This window comes from Herpailurus yagouaroundi, unplaced genomic scaffold (genome assembly GCF_014898765.1).
Source record: "Herpailurus yagouaroundi ecotype Mexico unplaced genomic scaffold, PumYag 210, whole genome shotgun sequence".
Classification (NCBI taxonomy): domain Eukaryota; kingdom Metazoa; phylum Chordata; class Mammalia; order Carnivora; family Felidae; genus Herpailurus; species Herpailurus yagouaroundi.
In genome coordinates, this window is record NW_024412441.1 from 7,213,359 (window position 1) to 7,233,880 (window position 20,522).

General features: G+C 37.1%; 1 protein-coding gene across 3 annotated transcripts in view; it reads left to right on the forward strand.

Moving 5' to 3' along the window:
- PSME4 (proteasome activator subunit 4) overlaps nt 1–19,533 on the forward strand; it is a 99,335-nt gene extending 79,802 nt beyond the window's left edge. For all 3 annotated transcript variants that reach the window (XM_040453734.1, XM_040453735.1, XM_040453736.1), the window contains 7 exons: nt 2,117–2,202; nt 10,957–11,085; nt 11,792–11,947; nt 14,486–14,648; nt 16,455–16,588; nt 17,337–17,475; nt 18,008–19,533. In XM_040453734.1, the coding sequence (XP_040309668.1) occupies nt 2,117–2,202; nt 10,957–11,085; nt 11,792–11,947; nt 14,486–14,648; nt 16,455–16,588; nt 17,337–17,471 (803 nt within the window). In that variant the 3' untranslated portion in view covers nt 17,472–17,475; nt 18,008–19,533. The remainder of the gene's footprint in view (nt 1–2,116; nt 2,203–10,956; nt 11,086–11,791; nt 11,948–14,485; nt 14,649–16,454; nt 16,589–17,336; nt 17,476–18,007) is intronic.
- Nucleotides 19,534–20,522: the final 989 nt, after the last annotated feature.

Below are 20,522 nucleotides of genomic sequence, written 5' to 3' on the forward strand. Positions count from 1 at the left end.
AATTTATAACTGGGGTGGGGGGGAACAGAACAAAACAGACATTTATTTAGATCATCCTTTTGTCGTCCCCCCCCCCCCATTTTTACCTTGGTAAAACATACATAATATAAAATTTACAGTTTGGTGGCATCAAATACATTCATGTTGTTGTACAACCATTGCCTTCGTCCATTTCCATTACTTCATCTTGCAGAACTGAAGCTCTGCACCCAATATTCCTATCTGTAAATTCTTGTTCCCACCCTCCCGTTGCCCTGGCAGCCACCATTCCACTCGGTCTCTGAATTTGCCTATTCTAGGTACTTCATATAAGTGGAATCATACATTATTTGTCCTCTTATGCCTGTTTTTTTTTTTTAACTTTGCATAGTGTTTTCAATATTTATCCATTTATCTGTTGAGGGACATGTAGGCTATTTGTGCCTTTTGGCTACTGTGAATAATGCTGCTGTGAGCAGTATTGTATGGGTATCTGTTTTGAGTCCCTGTTTTCAATTCTTTGAGATATTGGAAGTGGAATTGCTGGACCATATGGTAATTCTATGTTTGACTTAATTTTTAAGAGCAACCAAGCTCTTTTCTTCTGGCTGCACCTTTTTCTATTCCTACCAGCAAGCACTGCAAGAGGGTTGCATTTTTTTCATGCTCATGCCAATGCTTGTTTTCTGTTTTTGTGACTTACAACTATCCAGATGAGTGTGAAAAAGATAACCCCGTGGTTTTGATGTGTTTCCCTAATGATCAGTAGTTAAACATCTTTTTATTTGCTAATTTCCCCCCCCCCCCTTTTTTTTTTTTAAATCTTTGGAGAAATGTCTCTTCAAGTCCTTTGCCCATGTTTGGACTAGGTTATTAATTTTGTTATTGAGTTGGAGATCTTTATATATTCTGGATATCAACCCCTTATCTCATAATACGATTTGCAAATATTTTCTCACTCAGTGGTTTGTCTTTTTACTGTCTAATATTAGTATCCTTTGATGTACAAAAGTTTTTAATTTTGATGAAGTCTAATTTATCTATTTTCCCTTTTGTTGTCTTTGTTTTTGGTATCATATCCAAGAAATCATTGCCAAATCCAATGTCATGAAGTTTTTCCTTTAAGTTTTTTTTAAGAGTTTTGTACTTATAGTTCTTAAGTTTAGATCTTTAATCCACTCTGAGTTAATTTTTGTATATGGTGTAAGGTGAGGGTCAACTTCATTCTTTTGCTGATGGGTACCCAGTTTCCTGGCACCATTTGTTGAAAAGACTCATTTCTTTATTGAATATGGCACTCTTACTGAAAATTAGCCATATGTGTGAGGGCTTATAGACTCTCTAGTTTATTCCACTGGTCTTTATGTCTGTCTGTCCTTATGTCAGTGCCACACTATTTTGAATACTGTAGTTACTAGTAAGTTTTGAAATCTGGAAGCGTGAATCCTCTAACTTTGTTCTTTTTCAAAATTGTCTTAGTTATCGGAGGTGTCTTGTTACTTTTATATTTAAATTTTTTTCAAGCGTTCTAAGTATAAACAACTAACTTGTTATCACTTTTACTGCATGAAAATTAATGAAGGCTAGTTTTTTTTTTTTTGTTTTTTGTTTTTTGTTTTTTTTTTTCAACGTTTATTTATTTTGGGGACAGAGAGAGACAGAGCATGAACGGGGAAGGGGCAGAGAGAGAGGGAGACACAGAATCGGAAACAGGCTCCAGGCTCTGAGCCATCAGCCCAGAGCCTGACGCGGGGCTCGAACTCACGGACCGCGAGATCGTGACCTGGCTGAAGTCGGACGCTTAACCGACTGCGCCACCCAGGCGCCCAATGAAGGCTAGTTTTAATTTGTAGTTGGTGTTGCTATTTAGTAGGTTGTTAATAATTTTGCTGATTCATTTTTGAGAGTGGCTTTGGTACCCTAGTTGGTTGACACCCGTTATTGTGGTTCCTGTCATCATGCTGATTAGTGAGTGTCTAATTTATGAAGTAACGTAGATGATCTCTTTCTTAGTATTGAAGAGTTAGTTACCGGAGTTATCAGAGTGACTCTCTGACACCAGCACTACAATATTATTCTACTTTTTGCTCTCTGACTATATAGCAAAGACTGATTCTGTGTGTGTGTTTTCAAATAGTATTGAAATGGCTGATGGCTAGTGCTGGAAGATCCTTCTCTACAGCTGTCACAGAACAACTTCAACTTCTACCTTTGTTTTTTAAGGTAAGTTTATGGCTGAAATTAAGAATGCATCACCCTCTGTTAACTAACTGGAATCTAAATAACAACTTGGAAAGGAGGGGAAAAAAAAGAATGCATCCCCTTCTGACCTTCACCGGGAATTTATATTTTATATTTATCATCTGATGGCTTATAGTTTTATAGACTGTAGGAGCTGGTTGGATCTCTAAGAAGTAGAATAGTTGCAGGGAAATCATGAGGTGATGGTAGTTTAATACTTGTTGAAATAATCTTTTTAGCATTTGGTAAGCCTAGGAAATTGACAGATACGTGAAGAGTTCATAGACAGTACTGTTTTACCGATAACCAATTTCAAAGTAATAGTTTAGGAAAATATTCGTAAATTAAAAAAAAAAAAAGACACAATGAAGTTTTTGAATGTAGCTATTTCTGATTTTTTTTATTTAGTGTATAATCTGAGGTTTTATTAAATATTCTACATACAGTATATCATATTTATTTTACAGTGTTCAATGGGACTATAATAGCTTGTAACAAATATCTGCCAGAAATAACTTGTTTCTGGTAATCCTATAACGACATTGACAAAAGGTATAACCTGAGGTGGTTCTAATTATCATCTAGTCGGATGATGAAGCTAATAAACTAAGGTCGCAGACTGATACATTGGCTGCCACAGTTGTAGTCCACAGTCACATGTGGTTAGGAAGCAGTCTGGTATCACTGCACATTTGGAACCGTTGGGACAGACATCACCACTACTTGACAGTTACTGTTCAATATAGTTACCATTTCAGTAGGAACGTCCTTGTTACTGTTTCTCAGCAAGTATAATGCTAAACTTCTGTTTTGCCACAGTATACTTTGTCTTTGGGAAATTTCAAAAAATAGAGCTCTACATAGTAATTTTCAAAAGATTCACCACTAAAATACTTCTAAGAATTCTGTGTAGGGCCTAAAGCCCATGAGCACCTCTGGGATCTTTTGGGATAGAAGAATGGACAGTAGCTATTAGTGTATATAGGTCCATGTTACTTGTAAGTCATTGGGGTACATAGGGTTTTTCTTTAGGTCAGTGGTGCTTAAACTTTTCTCCACTGCCACATAAGCAGTGGATATAGAACATGATCTCATAGGTTCTTACATGCGTAATGTGCAGTGAACTTGGGGATAGTTGGAGTTCTACCCCTTTCTTTCACTTAGAAAGAAAGAAAGAGAGGAAGAAAGAGAAAGAAAGAAAGGAAGGGAGGGAGGGAGGGAGGGAGGGAGGGAAACGGGGAGGGAGGAAGGAGAGCAGAGCCTGGCTGGCTCATTTGGAAGGGCATGTTACTCTTGATCTCAGGGTTGGGAGTTTCAGTCCCATGTTAGGGGTAGAATTTAAAAAAAAAAAAAAAAAAAATCAGTAAGGAGGTGTATGAGAGTGAGGTTTGATAGAAGGATATTTTGAATCCATGTGACATTTATAAAACTGAAATCATCAGAAAGCTGTATTGTATGAATTGCTTGTGACAGGCCTAACATTTCACCTGCATCTTCAGATGTTGAGATTGAGAATCTGCTTTAGGTCATCATGGTGAGTGGGGTCTGGGGTACAAAGACACTATATAGCACACAAATGAGCAGTCAGTTTGCATGCACCTCAGCTTTGTAGAGTGAAGATAAAGAAAGGAGTCTGAAAGCACATTGTTGCTTATTAAACTGTGGGAGGCACTCAGAAATGGTAGGAGATGAGATCAGAAATTCTGTTTTGGACATACTTGAGATGCTTCTTAGATTCTAAATGAAGTGTTATATATCTCATCCCACAAAAAACAGTTGTGTAGCAATTCAAAAAACAAAAAACCTTGAAATCTATATCAAAGTGGAAGTTTCTATTATTTGCCTATTCTAGTTGAAGAGTCTGCATAACCGCTAAAGGTTAAAGGAGGAGGATTTTCAAACAGGAATAGTTTACACAACATTGGCTTTAGATTTAAAAAAAGAGACCTACTTTAAAATCCTGTTTGTGAAAGGTGCAATTTTGTGATCTTGCACAGGCTACTGAACTTGTAAGACTGACTCCTTATATATAAAGTGAGGGATAATACCAATATCCCTCACAGAGTTGTTGCAAGGATGAAATGAGACAATGCCTGTAAAGCAGAGAGCACAGTGTCAGATACTTGTATATATTGTAATTATTGTAGATTATTTTTGTTAATAATCTTTAAGTGCTTTTTATTTTGTTTATTTTTAATTTTTTTTTAGTATTTATTTTTGTGAGAGAGAGCAAGGGAGGGACAGAGCGAGAGGGAGACACAGAATCCAAAGCAGGCTCCAGGCTCTGAGCTGTCAGCACAGACCCCAATGTTGTGAGTTCAAATGAACTCACAGAACTTATGAGCTGTAAGATCATGACCTGAGCTGAAGTCAGACGCTTAACTGACTAAGCCACCCAGGCGCCCCTAACTGCATTTTAGTTTGGAATAATAAAGAGTTCTGATGACTACAATCAGGGAGGAAGAGAGGATGTATTATATATCTTATTTCAGACTTCACTAAGGGCTCATCAAAACTCACCACTGTACAATAATAGTTTTGCATATACCAAACTTAGAGAAAAATTTACAGATGTTGTACAAAGTTACATGCCATTGAGGTGACTGGGTGGCTCAGTCAGAAATTAATAGATCACTTAGAAATATCTAGGCAGTTCAGTACCTGGGGACCTAGGTAACAGAATTTAACAGCCTCCTCAAGATGCTGTCTCCTTGCATTTCTCTCTTCAAGATTTCAGATGTCCAGGAGCACCTAGGTGGCTCAGTCAGTTGAGCGTCTAACTTCAGCTCAGGTCATGATCTCACGGTTTGTGAGTTCAAGCCCCACGTCGGGCTCTGTGCTGACAGCTCGGAGCCTGGAGCCTGCTTCAGATTCTGTGTCTCCTTCTCTCTCTGCCCCTCCCCCACTCACACTCTGTTTCTCTCTCCTTCAAAAATAAACATTTAAAAAAAAATTAAAAAAAAAAAAAAAAAGATTTCAGATGTCCAGAAAAAGTCTCATTGGCTGGGCTTGGGTCTCTTGCTACACTTTGGCTAGGCTGTATGATCCCTTGATTGACCTACCAGAATGACAGAAAAGGATGCTTTTCCAAAGTTAATCAAACTGTTGTTATCAGCAGGAGGGATGAATAAATTGGCAAAGAAATGCACATATTTATGCTACAAATAGACCATAAAACACCTTTCTTACTTCGTATCTTAAGGAAAACCCAAATCACTGTATGTCAGTCTGTTCTGTAGTGTGACCAGAAAGCAAATGATAATAATTAGCATTACCCGAAGAAAGCCCCTAAATTTCATGGGCACATTTTTCCCCAAACTTTTTATTTCAAAATAATAATGATGCACAGGAAGTTACAAAGATAGTTCAAAGAGGTCTCACATACTCTTCACTCAATTTTCTCTAGTAGTTACATTTTTTTTAAACTGCAGTGTATTCTCAACATCAGAAAATTGAAATCGTTTAACCAATTTATACTGTGTATAAGTCTATACACCCCTTCGGTTATACCCCCTTCGGTCCCAGATGAACATTCGCAAACTTTAAGGTTGTGTGAATCTTCGTGTTTCTATGGGTAGCTAGAACATTAAGACAGTGTACACATGTGTTCTTTTAAAAGTCATATCTAGAAAGGAAAATAATGCTTTTAAGAAAATATTAAAGTTGAAAATTTTAAAGTTGAAGTGAGTTGGTATGATTCAGGCAAACTTACCTATAGAGCAGTTGCTGATAAAGAAATGTAGATGTTGTTTCTTGAGATGAACTAAGAAGAAAGTACTCTTGTGGAGATGGCCTGGCTCAGTTGGTAGAGCCTGTGACTCTGGATCTTGGGGGTCATGAGTTTGAGCCCCATAGTGGGTACAAAGGTTACTTAAATATATAAATACTTTTTTAAAAAAGTGTTGGAGGGGGAGTACTCTTCCAAACATAGAGGCTTTATTTGTAACTGAAAAGGTTTTCGTTCCACAAACAGGATGTTGTTCATAGAGAAAATCCCTGCAAAGTAAAATATCTAAGATATTTGGGGGTGCCTGCCTGGTTCAGTCAGAAGAGCATGTGACTCTTGATCTCAAGGATGTGAGTTCTACCCCACATTGGGAGTAGAGATTACTTAAATAAATAAAAACTTGAAAAATTATATCTAAGAGATTTTTATCTCACTGGCATATAAAAGTAGTCTATTCCAAATGAATTGTTATCCTATGCTGGTAATTAATAATGGTTAATTTGCTGCTTTGGAACATGATATTCTTTATAGTGAAGTTTATCCATTGGACTTCAGGATTTTACTGGTTTTAGTAGAACATTTTAATCTGTTCTCAACTTGAGAACATTATGTCCTAATTTTATTCATAAAACAAATTTTTTTCATGAATGGTAGGAAAAGAGACTACTGATTCAATAGGTGAGTGAGTCACCTTAAATTTTTCTGGTGGTAATGGTAGGCCTGGCAGCAAATGAGTATCTTCTTTTTTATACTACAGTTCAACTAACCAAACTCTAAACCACCTCATTTTTATTGTGGAGGAGTTAAATGACAAAGGAAAACAGCTCCATCTACATGGCCTGGACATTTGTACTGTTGGGTGTTTGTAATAATTTTTACGCTGAATTTGTTTGGTGTGTATCTGTTTATACCTTTGTGAACACATCTGTACCATACACCAGTTTGGTTGGTGTGTGTATGGGTTTGTTGTACAAAAACTAGAACCAGTTCAAGCTGCAAATTGATAAGGACCATCTTTTCACATAACTGCCTCTCTTTATAATGACGACTATATTACCGTTTAATCAGTTTTCTGTGGATGGTCACTGGTTATTCCCAGCTTTTGGCTGTTAAAAAAACAGTGATAATAGTCTTTTGCAAATATGAGTATTTTTGTAGGATAATTGCTGTGTATGAAATTGCTGTGTAAAAGGTCTGTTTGTGTTGGTAATTTTAGTGGATACTGCCCTCCAAAGAGCCTGTCTTATCTCTTTCCCACAAACCCTGATGTTTCTTAAATCTTTGATGGTCAAATAAAAATTATTGTTCTTGGGGTGCCTGGTTGGCATGCAGCTCTTACTCTCAGGGTTGTGACTTCAAGCCCCACTTTGGACATGGATCCTACTTTAAAGAAATAAATAATTAAAAATAAAATCACTGTACCTCTTTAGTGAGACTGCCTCCTTGTACATTGGCTGTTTTTATTTTTCTGCCAGCTATCTGTATTTTGCCAGTTTTCTTTTGTGTTATAAAGGTGTTCCATTTTCATAAGTTTCTTTATTTTTAATGATGTTTTGAAGTTTGCTAGTCCAAGATTATTTTTTTAAACAACTCTTGTCTTATTTTTATGGTTTTATCTTTTGAATTTAAATTCGCAGTATAAGATAGAAAATTGATATGATTACTTTTATATAAAGTATTGATGTAAAGGTACAGCTTCCTTTTCAAGATAATCTATCTTTTCTCGATTGATTTGAGATGGAATCTGATATGCTGGTTTTAGTAAAGTCTGCTAAGGGAAATTTACATGGTGAATTAGTATACTCTACTTGGAGGTTTAGTTGTTAAAGAAAAATTATTCTGATACTTGTTAAAATCATAAGGAAGACTTTATTTAGGTCTGTTGCGATAGGTGTCAAGACTGAGTAGGGGAGAGAGACTGGGCTCCAAGCCTAATACAGCAGACAGCTTCGGATACTTAGCCAACAAGACGAATGGGAGGAGGTGTCAGTGGATAGTGTACTAAGAGGAGACGTCAAGGGCAGGGGATTCCTGCTAAACTGACTTGACAGGATTCTTCCTGAAAAGCAGCCCATGACGATCAGATACCAAAGGTGGAGGTCAGGAATTGGATCACATACAGAGGGTGAGGTCTTCTCTAAAAACAGACTTGTCAGGATTCTTGCTACAACTGGACTCAGCAGGCCCAAGGACTAAAAGAGAGCTCAGAGTAACCAGGCTAAAGCTGGGTAAATAAGGATAGTTAAAGTAAAGGCATGGTTAAGTTCCCATTTGTTATGGGTATGCAAAGAAATTTGGGAATACTAAACTTTGAATATCTCCCCTAAATTGACTTCCTTAGTGTTTTAGAAAAAAATAATTTTTTTCCCATATTAAAGCTATACTTTCAGAAGAAACAAGAGAGGTGCCTGGTGGGTGATTCAGTCGGTTAAGTGTCTGACTTTGGCTCAGGTCCTGATCTCACAGTTTGAGTTCAAGCCCTGCATCCAGCTCCCTGCTGTCAGTGTGGAGCCTTCAGATCCTGTCTCTCCTCTCGGCCCCTCCTCCATGCACACACGTGTGTGCGCGCTCTCTCTCTCTCTCTCTTTCTCAAAAATAAATAAATTTTGAAAAAAGAAATAAAATATACTTACGCTGTTTTAGAGGACACTTCTTTAAGGGTTGGGGACAAAGAAGGCTACCTAAGTGTACTTTATTTTACCAATTTGTCTTTGGAGACTTAAAAATACTGTTTATGATCAGAAAACAAAATTAAATGAAAATTCCCTTTACCAAAAGCGAAATGAAATGAATCTCACCTCACTATGTAACTGGTTGTAAGGATAAATACACAGAGTGGTGACTTTTAAAACAGAAAATCAGGGTGCCTGGGTGGCTCAGTCAGTTAAGTGTCTGACTCTTGATAATGGCTCAGGTCATGATTTCACGGTTCATGAGATCCAGTCCCACATTAGGCTCTGCGTGCTCTCTTGCTCTCTCTCAAAATAAATAAACTTAAAAAAAATCATGCATGCCTTGTGAGAAATGCATCCTCTAATATTGGAATGAAGCTATTATGTTATTTAATGAAGAGCAAATAATAATTGCCAATAGTGTTAAAAAAAAAATTCAACAGAATAAATTTGAAGATCTTACTGGGTTTGTTTGTCCAGTGATCATGAATGGGGACAGTACCCCTTTAGCAAGTAGAAAGGAGCTCCAAGGAACTCTACAACATAGAAGGTTTTTTTTAAAGGCTGTAAGGGAATGGGACAAGGAAGGGCATAAACAAAAAGGACTCTTTCCAACAAGGTCATCTTTCTGTAGGGGAGGGGCAGAGGTCTGTCTTGGAGTTTACTATTACTGTCACTGATAAGGTAATTCCACATTACCTGGGTGATGGTCATATTCCTGGGCGTGACTTAACTGAAAACTACAGTTAAGTCTTGGTTTGCAGGGTTGGGGGCAATTGACATCATTTTGAGCCTGTTCCTTTTTTAGCAATAGGAACTGAAATTTTTAGCATGAGTGACAAGAGATATGAAAATACAGCTGTTTAGTAAAATCTCAGTCATCCTAAATTTGAAAACATCAGTATGATCTCATGATCTGTTTCTCTTTAGAAAATATGCTTATTTCCTAGCAATGTCCACAAAAATTCATAACCACTAATCAGCCTAGTAGTGATCACTACTCGTAGTGCCCAGATTATGGTTTCTAGGTATCATTTCCCACTAGAAGAATCAGGGCTCCTTGGAGAAATAGCTGATTTCAGGTTTGGACCAGAAATGTACAGGATAGACCTCATTCATCTTATAGCAGAAACCAAGGATGTTACAGTTATGTTAAAGGACTCAGGAGCCATTTTGAGCACCACTAAGATTAAAACCATTAAATTTGTTGAAATTCATTAGTTCATAATGACATTTAAAAAAAAGTTCATTGTTCACATTTGGAGAATAGGAAGGAAACATTCTGAAGGAGGGAAGGCTTTTCTCTATGAAGAAGAGATGAGTGTCAGCATTTTGCAAACCTTTTTATAATGGTTCATCACAAAGAATACTGACCATAAGTGAAGGAAGTACACACCATTTATTTTGTACTCAAACAGTTAAACTTGAAAAAAATCATGCTGGAGCCAATGAATGCCACCACAGGGATGCACTAAGAGAAGGCCATTTATAGGGGACAATACAAAACTAAGGAGCCAGGCCTTCCTCCACTTTGTTTTAAAAACGGGGGGGGGGGGGGGGGGTGAGGGGCGTGGGTGGGCAGGGTGCCTGGGTGGCTCAGTTGTTTAAACATAAGACTTCAGGTCAGGTCATGATCTCGTGGTTCCTGATTTCGAGCCCCACGTCAGTCTCTGTGCTAACAGCTCAGAGCCTAAAGCCTGCTTGGGGTTCTGTGTCTCCCTCTTTCTCTGCCCCTCCACCCCGCCTCAAAAATAAACATTTAAAAAATAAGAGAAAAGGCAAGGACTTTTAAAAGAGGATGGAGAGAATTTAGAGATTTTTTAAAATACATTTTTTCACAGAATCTTTTACATTTAAGAGCCACATGAACCAAATACAGTGTGTGGTCATTATATTGAACCAGATTCCAAACAAGCAGTTGCAGTAACACATGTACAAAATAATTGGGGGAAATTTGAACACTACTGTACACTTTATATTTTAACTATAATGAATTTTAGTGGGTGATGTCATTCCAGGTTTGTTTTTAATAAGTAATTTTTATCTTTTAGAGATCTATAATAAAATATTCGTGGGTGAAGTATGTCTGGGATTTGCTTCAGATAATTGGGGGATGTTGTCAAAAATGAGGGGGTTACCTGTGAGTTTGTTATTGTTGAAGAGGTAATTGATTTTATGGAGACTCCTTTTACTATTCCCTAGTTTTTGTATATATCTGAAAATTTGCGTAGAAGTTTACTTTTAAAAGTAAAATGTGATTTTTTTTATGTAAGGATGCCTTTGTACTTCTTGGCTGTTATTTTCAATTACGTGTTTGTCTTTTTTATTGTTCTCTAGATTGCCCCAGTGGAAAATGACAATAGCTATGATGAACTGAAAAGAGATGCAAAGTTATGTTTGTCACTAATGTCTCAGGGGTTGCTTTACCCTCATCAAGTGCCTTTGGTACTTCAGGTGCTAAAACAAGTAAGAGTGTATAACAAATATTTGTATGATTTTGTTAGAACTTGGTATATCATTCTAAGAATTTCACAGAGTCCGCTGTAGTGCACATAAAACCTGAAATTTGTTTTTCATTTTGAATTTTCTTTTAGTATGAGGGAAGACATATATTGACCAAAGAAACAGACCTAGATTCTGTACCTGCCTTTGCCACCAACTTCTGTGACCTTGGGGGCAATCACTCAACCCCCAGATTTTCTATATACACAAAGAGCTACTTACTGAAGCACCTCAGATACAATGTGCTTATGAGTGAGGGGGGTGGTCATTCCCTTTCATCAATATCCCCTTTATTTTATTCACTTGTATTTCCCGGTTTCTGGTTAAAAATAATGATGATGATGATGATGATAATAATAATAATAATAATAATAATAATAATAATAATGTGCAACTCTTAGAGGAGTCAGAGCATTAGTTATAAATAATTTTCTTCAAGAGTTGACTTTTGAATGTGTTCCTTTCCCTTTACTTTCAACCATTCTAAATAACTAACTTTACCTGAAATAGTTTATGCAACCTTTTATTTAGAAGGATATAGGACATGAGCTTGCTCTAACTATACTTGTAAAAGTAGAGTTGTAGTAGATTATATTATTTGCATGTAATTTCTATCATTTTTGTTCTTGGTAGCACTGTTTGCATTGTTTCTACTTCTTCTCATTTACAGACAGCAAGAAGCAGTTCTTGGCATGCTAGATACACAGTACTGACCTACCTCCAGACCATGGTATTTTATAACCTCTTTATTTTCCTTAACAATGAAGATGCAGTTAAAGACATCAGGTGGCTGGTTATAAGTCTTTTGGAGGATGAGCAACTAGAGGTAAAGTTTGAGATACAGCAAATCAAATGTAATACATTTAAAGAAGGCATCATGCCCTACCCCCTCTTTAATAAGTATGCACTGATTGCTTTTCGTAAAGTGTAAATTATTAAAAGTAACTTTCATTTTAACATACTCTGTGTGATTGGTTTTGATACCCTAATCGTGACTTCCTGTCGTACAAATGGAAATAAACATTGGGCATGTACTTGTTCTGGCATCTCTTTGAACGTGGACAGATAACATTTTGAACCAAAGTTTTCTTATATGTGAAATTGCAGGTGATAATATTTTCCTTACTAACTTAAGAGCTAATAGGAATGTCCATGAAGGCAATTTCAAGAGAATAAAAATCCACACACAAATGCTATTATTCAGTAGACTTAAAATAGGATTGTTGCCCCTTTATATTTTTCTTGGTAGAGAAATTAAAGGTAGCTTTTGAGGTGAGGTTACATTAACATTTTGTACAAAAAGGTAAATCTCTTAGTTAAAGTAGCCAAATGTAAGAAAAGCATGTTGTAGTAAATACGGATTAAGATACAACTTTTGAAATTGGCCTTAGGTAAAGAAAATTCATTGAAATTTTTGTGAAATTTGTACTTTTTTAATTTTATGGGCTTTATGGGTTTTCTGTATGGTAGAACACTCCCAGTAATTATATATTCTATTTGAGAGCACTGAAAATAGATTATATCAGTAGGAAACTAGGAATGGAAATTTTTCTACCTCCCTAATGAGCCTATTCATTTTGTAGTACCGCTTTATTGTTTTCTGGGAGCCAATATCGTCTAGTCCCTTAGATACTCACAGTTGGTTATGACAACCACAACAGACTTCAATGTAAATATTTACAGTTATCCATAACTTTTTAACTTGTATTTTTTAGTAACTTGAATGGAAATGAAAAGGTGGAAATCTTGAAATCAGTATTTCCTAATTTTAAATATTACAGTAGTCACATTAAATTGCATTTACTGTTTGGCTGGACCTTGTAGAACATTTTCATAATTATCTTTATATTCCATGTAGTAGGCTTAAGCATAACTGCTACTATAAGTATAACCATGCCATTCATTAAAACTACCTTTCTTTTTTTTTCCTAAAGATTTTTTTTTTTTTTTTTTTAAGTAATCTCTCAACCCAGTGTGGGGCTCGGACTCACAGCCCCAAGATCAAGAGTCGCGTTTTCCACCCACTGACTGAGCCAGCCGGCACCTCTGTCATATTTTTTAAAACAGAATATTGAGTATCAGTAATAATTAGTGACAGCTACTCATAATACTGAAAAAACGTTATAATAATCTAAATGAGGAATGTTTAAAGAAAACTATGGATTTAAAGGAAAACTTTTAGGGGTGCCTGGCTGGCTCATTTAGTAGAGCATGCAACTCGATTTCAGGGTCGTGAGTTCAAGCCCCATGTTGGGTGTAGAGCCTACTTTAAAAAAAGAATGTGTAATGATGATGACAGGGTTGTCAAGATATATAATGAGTATTCCACATTAGTCTTCTGTCATAGTATGTTAGCACTGGCTCTTTGAAAAGCAGCTGATAGCCACAAAATTCACAGTAAAATTGTTCATACATTGGAATTTAGTAATCCCAATTTTTAGGATCCAACTTAAGAAAACACATAACAATATGGAAAAAAATTATATACATAAATTAAGAATATTTTTAGCACAATAGAAGTTGAAAGCATTCTAATCAATAGTTGGATATAAAAATGAATCACGGTATTAAAAGAAATAATGCAACCGAATATGAAGTAGTGAAACATTTTATAATGTAATTCACTTAATAGTGTGATGAAAATGTTAAGTATGCAAAAACTGTCAACACTAAAACATTTAAGACAAAACCTTTTGAAGCAATAAATAGCAAAATATTCAGGTTTTTTTTTTTTTCAAATCATTATTTCCTGTCTTTATGAATATTTAGCAGGAATTTTGTGATATATCTGAGAAGATAGCATTTTACTGCTTTTTTGTTTGCAACAAAACTTGAGTTCCCATTCCACTTTGAAATGATACACTCTGCATTTAGCACTTCTGAAAAAGATGTTTGTAGTATGACATAAACTTGTGAGATTCCTAAGAAGTAAATTGCACAGAAGTAGCTACAATATATGCCCATTGCAGAAATTGTCCTGTATCTCTGTTACCAATGAAAACAACAATAGCAGTAGATTTTAGAGATCTGGACTCCAGGAAAACTTTGTTTTAATGTTAGGCTCTGGCACTGCTTTTAAACAGTTATAGCCCTGATAAGAACTGTCGGTCAATGGGAAAATGCTTTATGGAGAAATTTAATTTTGTATGTTACTCTCTGCAACCCTAATGCTTTCATCCGTTTTGAGGTCACAGACCCCTTGAGGATCTGATGAAGCCTCCATTAAGAAATAGCATGTGAGAGTATTTACACAATTTGCAAACAAATGCCAGGGAAAGCCCCCAGCCCAGTTCCCGCAACCACCCTCCCTAGCATTCCACTTGATTTAGGATCTCAACTCTAAAAGAAGTGATTATCTCTACAGGTTCGAGAAATGGCTGCTACCACCTTAAGTGGTCTGTTACAATGTAATTTCCTGACCATGGACAGTCCTATGCAGATTCATTTTGAGCAACTTTGCAAAACAAAACTACCGAAGAAAAGAAAGCGAGACCCTGGTTTTGTAGGAGATACAATTCCTTCTGCAGGTAACTGTGCTGGTAGAAAAATACCCATATCCTTTGGGAAATTAACCAGGCTTACTTAACAAATATTTACTGAATACTTGTATGTACCTGGGTACTGGAAATGGTTGTCCCTGCTTTTTTTTTTTTTTTTTTTTAATAATTTTTTTCAATGTTTATTTTTGAGAGAGAGAGCACAAGTTTGGGAGGGGCAGAGAGAGAGAGACACAGAATCTGAAGCAGGCTTCCTGACACGGGGCTCAAACTCACGAACTGCAAGATCATGACCTGAGCTGAAGTCAGATGCTTAATTGATTGAGCCACCCAGGCGCCCCAGGTTGTCCCTGCTTTTAATGAGCTTTGCCTATTAAGGCAAGACCTGGAATTTAAAAGCAAAAATTGAGATAAGTACAAAGGGACCTGAGGATGCCTGGGTAGTTCAGTCGGTAAAGTGTCTGACTCTTGATTTTGACTCAGGTCGTGATGGCATCTCACCATTGTGAGATCAAGCCCCAAGTTGGGCTTGGTGCTGGTTGTGGAGCCTGTTTAAGATTCATCCTCTCTCTCTCTCTCTCTCTCTCAAAAAAAAAATAAATAAATAATAATAATAATAATAGTAAAAACAAAGAAACCTATACACTGCTGCATGCAACTACTAAATTAATCAGGTCTACCCACCTACATGAATTAGTTATTTTGGAGAGGCTAAAATATTTTTTAGGTTTTATTGCTTAGGTATAAATGTACTAAGAAAATACAAAGTAAAAACAGCCTTGCTTTTATTTGGAAAGGGGTCTATTCACTACTTCACTAGCCATTTGTTGGGAGGGTAAGAAGAGTCCTCTCAGAGTAGAAGTTTCTACTCTAACCGGAGCATAAAGATAAACAGTCTGTTTAAGAATCAGATCTGATTACCATGTCACATTTAAAGAGACATTTAAACATGATTGTGGGGCGCTTGGCTGGCTTGGTCGGTGGAGCATGTGATTCTTGATCTCAGGGTTGTAAATTCAAGCTCCTTGTTGGGTATAGAGACTATTTAAAAATAAAATCTTTAAAAAAACCATGGTTGGAAAGAACTATCTGACATTGCGACTGCTAACTACATAGTCACAGGAAGAATGAAAAATATATAGAAAGATTCTTAATAAGTAGGAGGCTTATCAGATTTATGGGACATGCTTGGAATGTGAAGCTCCTAAGTGCTGATTACAGGAGAGTCTTAATTATGTCATATAGTTACCTAATAGCAATTTCCAATAAATGCCAATGTATGTTCTAGTGGCTTTGCTTGAGAACTATATATGTATATATTTTTTAATTATTTATTTTGAGAGAGAGAAAGAGAGAGAGGGTATGAGTAGGGGAGGGGCAAAGAGAGAGAATCCCAAGTAGGCTCTGCACTGTCCGCACAGAGCCCCATGCAGGGCTTGATCTCATGAGATCATGACCTGAGGGGAAGTCGGATGTTTGACTGAGCCATCCAGGCACACCTGAGAGCCGTGTGTGTGTGTGTGTGTGTGTGTGTGTGTGTGTGTGTGTTTTAATGTTTACTTTTGAGAGAGAGTGTACACGCGGGGGAGGGGCGGGGGGGGGCGGTGGTACAGAGGATCTGAAGCAGGCTCCAAGCTGACAGCAGACAGCCCGACATGGGGCTCAAACTCACTAGCCGAGAGATCATGACCTGAGCCAAAGTCAAACGCTTAACCGACTGAGCCGCCCAGGCATCCTGAAAACCACTAGTTTAATTGAAAACTAATTTCATTTCACTGTAACACGTGCAGTAGAGTCCTGTAAATATTGGAACATACGTTGGTGTTTTTTTTGCAGAGTTGGTCAAACGTCATGCTGGGGTGCTAGGACTCGGTGCGTGTGTTCTTTCTAGTCCTTATGATGTTCCCACCTGGATGCCCCAGCTCCTTATGAATCTCAGTGCACATCTAAATGATCCGCAGCCTATTGAGGTAAAATCTTTCTTGTTAGTTTCTTTGCATGCATATTATATCAGTGATGTTTTGTAAGAAATCATTTATGCTGATAATTTCCCATTCACTCTGGACCTTCAGCTATGATAAAACTGCTGCTGCTACTACCTCTGCCAGGGCTAAGCCTGCTCATCAGTGATTATTAAAATCTTGCAGAGGCCTTGCTTTTGTGTATATTTGAGATCTTTTGGTAGCAAGGAAAATACTATAGCTTCTGTCTCTCCCAGTTCAGTGGAAGTAAAATACTGTCAATGTTGTCTGGATAGTTAATCTTTATACTTCACTAACATTTTATACCTAGGAAGTATCTAACTGGGAGCTAATATTAAACAGGAAATTGTGATGGTAGTATTCATGAATAACTATGTACCTAAATAGCTGAAAAGGTCAATGACTTTGTCCTTTTCACCTTGGTAAATAGATGTAGGTGTATATTCAAACTGGTTTAATAATGCAGTGTAAGTTCCAGGGGCTTGTCCTAAAGTGCAGCTCATAGTTTTAAAGAAGTGAGCTTGGTGGCTTTGCCAAGTTCCATTTGGCTTGTTAGTTTTGCAGCACTCAGTTAAGTGTGTAGATCTGAAGTCTAGAGGGATCTTTACTTAGTTATCCTAAACACTAACTAGGATAACTAAACACATATGTATCCTAAATACATAACTATCCTAAACTAGTTATCCTAGTTTTTCAGAGGTTAAAATAAAATGTGTGTGGGTTGCCTACTCTACAGATGACTGTAAAAAAGACCTTATCCAATTTCCGAAGGACGCACCATGACAACTGGCAAGAACACAAACAGCAATTCACAGATGACCAGCTGCTTGTTCTCACCGATCTCCTTGTGTCACCATGCTATTATGCATAGAAGGGTGAGTCAGCAAAATTGAGATTAAAGAAGTCTGGCATCCCCAGGCAGATGTCATTGGTTTGGTGATTGGGAAGTAGGTTTTCCTAAGTTTTTTCCTTTTTCTGACATTCTTAGATGTCACTGTTTAGATTTAAAATATATATATGACTTTTGCTATCACCAGTGGAAGTAAGTTTCCAGAAAATTCTTCCTTGTTTCTCTGCTTCGGGTATTAAGCAGAGAATTGATGTGACTGCTTTTGGACCTTTATAAATGAGAAGGCTCAGTAGCCTGGGAATGGTTAGTTAAGAGAAATTGTGTTCTTACTTGCCTCCTGCGTGGGGCCTAGGCACTCTGGGTTGCCCCAAGGACCTTAGGTACTGTACAATTATGAGAACATTTCATCTGTATTCTTAAGTTTTTTGTTTTTTGTTTTCATCCTGAATTAAAGATGAGAACCCAGAAACCTTTCCACTGGGATAAGAAGAATGAAGAAAATCTCACTTCTTGCATGTTCTGTTGTCTAACTGAAATTTTTTTCCTCCCTGATACAGATGAGTAGTCCTCACTTCAAGCTCTTTTCATCAAAAATTCCAGACCCTCAGGTACCATCTGTGGTGGCTCTCTGCAGGTTTTTAAACCCCGCCTCTGCTGAGCTCTCATCGGTTTGGTGGTGTCTGTGTTTAGTCTCATTAGTCTACGTTCCACAGGCTCTCAGCTGCCATTTGATTACCTAACTTGTCTGGAAGTATCTCCAGAATACTGAACACTTTTTCTTTGAGGCATCTGACAAAGCCACAGTGTCTCAGACTAGAAATAATTACCCAATATGATCATGGCATCCAAGAACAAACAGAGTCTAGGGAATCATTAAGAAACAATTTACTTGTAATGGAGAATACCTGTCTGTAATACAGGTCCTGTCATTTCACTCATCTCAAATTATTTTGAATTTTTTCCAAATGGCTGTTGGGTGTAGATGGTAGTAGGGCTGCGGGCCATAAATCAAAGCCTGAGAGCCTTGGGTCTGGAGAGCCATGAAGAGGGAAGTAAGAGAGCCAAGTTTGGAGCCTAACCAAGGACCTGTTGGATCACTCCACCAAGACACAGAAGTGAAGTCTTTGTCCACGTTCTTCCTACAGACTGGAGTTTTTGGTGCTGATAGAGCAGTTGCTGAAAAACTGGGGGTTTGGTGAATAAATTTTTGATTAATTGTTGTGCGTGTATACAATGTGTGATTTTGAAAATAAACAACAACAACAACAAAAACCCTGACTGATTGATTTTTACCTGTATTCTTTGCATATACTATTGGACCCTCTTTGAAAACTGTTATACATCACCTAATGGAAAACTGCTGTGTATGTGGAAATTTCATAATTTTCTTTCTTTTTTGTTTTTTTTCTTTTTTCTTTTTTTTTTTTGCCTGCAGAATCGTTGAGAGACTGAGTCTTTATATTTAATTGACTTGTTTAATAAATGTTATATAGATGTAAAAGACTGTATAAACTGTAGAGATAGCATTGGCAAGACTTTGTACAGATGCAACCTTTTACACAGCACCTGTGTGTAATTAATTTGTAAAGATTCACATGTAGCTCTTTATTATAGTAAATTTTGGCTTTTGTACCAATTGAATGCTATTTTTTGTGTTTTTAAATTATTTTCTCTATCTTTTCATGTTACAAAAGCTGAGGTGTGGGGTTTTTGTTTGAGTTCACTTATCGTTAGAATGTCTGGATTTTTATGTAATTTTTTTGTGTGCATCCTTAAATGCAAACACCACGTTTGCCTGTGACAAGTTTATAGAATGCAAGGTATCTTCTAGGTTAAAGTAATTCACAAGTTGGTGAATGTCATCTTGGAACACACCCTGTACAGTCTTCCTTAAAGGAACACTACAGTATATTTTTTAGTATCTACTTGCTGAATGACTCGATACAGACCTAAGCACAGCAGAGGTCCCGGTATAGTATTGAATTGTCAGCATACAGAGGCCTAATCCCTGTATAGAGTAGTGCCAAACTGATGATTTCAATTGTGTAACTAGTTTAAAACCCAATAAATGGATTGTTTTTAACATCTGGCTTTTGTCTTCATTAAGAAGAGAAGACAGTTTTCTAGGCAGTGACTCTCATGGATTCCTTTTCCATCCATAGATCTGGATCCATAAATTCATGCCCTCTAACCAAAATGAATTACCTAAACCAGACCTGTCTAGTATAGTAGCTAATAGCTACATATGACTATTTACATATAAATAAAATTTCATTGCTTCAGCCTCTATGGCCACTTGTGGCTAGTAGTTTACCTTACTGAGTAGCACAGATGAATGTTTTTATCACAGAAAGTTCGGTTGGACAGCACTGGTCTGGTCTAGATCATTGGTGATCTAGATGTGTCTAAGAATGTATCTAAGAATCACATGGGGATTTTGTTAAAATGTGAATTTTAATTCATGCTGCTAGCTCATGATATTGATGCCTGGCCCTCACACTTTGAATGGTGAGGCCTTACATTATATTAACCACTTGAGATTTTTCTAAACAAGCTGCATGAAACTATGCCTTAGCAAGGTTCCTAAAGTAGGAGCTTTATTTTTTTTTCAATGTATGAAATTTATTGTCAAATTGGTTTCCATACAACACCCAGTGCTCATCCCAAAAGGTGCCCTCCTCAATACCCATCACCCACCCTCTCCTCCCTCCCACCCCCCATCAACCCTCAGTTTGCTCTCAGTTCTCAACAGTCTCTTATGCTTTGGCTCTCTCCCACTCTAACCTCTTTTTTTTTTTTTTTTCCTTCCCCTCCCCCATGGGTTTCTGTTAAGTTTCTCAGGATCCACATAAGAGTGAAAACATATGGTATCTGTCTTTCTCTGTATGGCTTATTTCACTTAGCATCACACTCTCCAGTTCCATCCATGTTGCTACAAAGGGCCATATTTCATTCTTTCTCATTGCCATGTAGTACTCCATTGTGTATATAAACCACAATTTCTTTATCCATTCATCAGTTGATGGACATTTAGGCTCTTTCCATAATTTGGCTATTGTTGAGAGTGCTGCT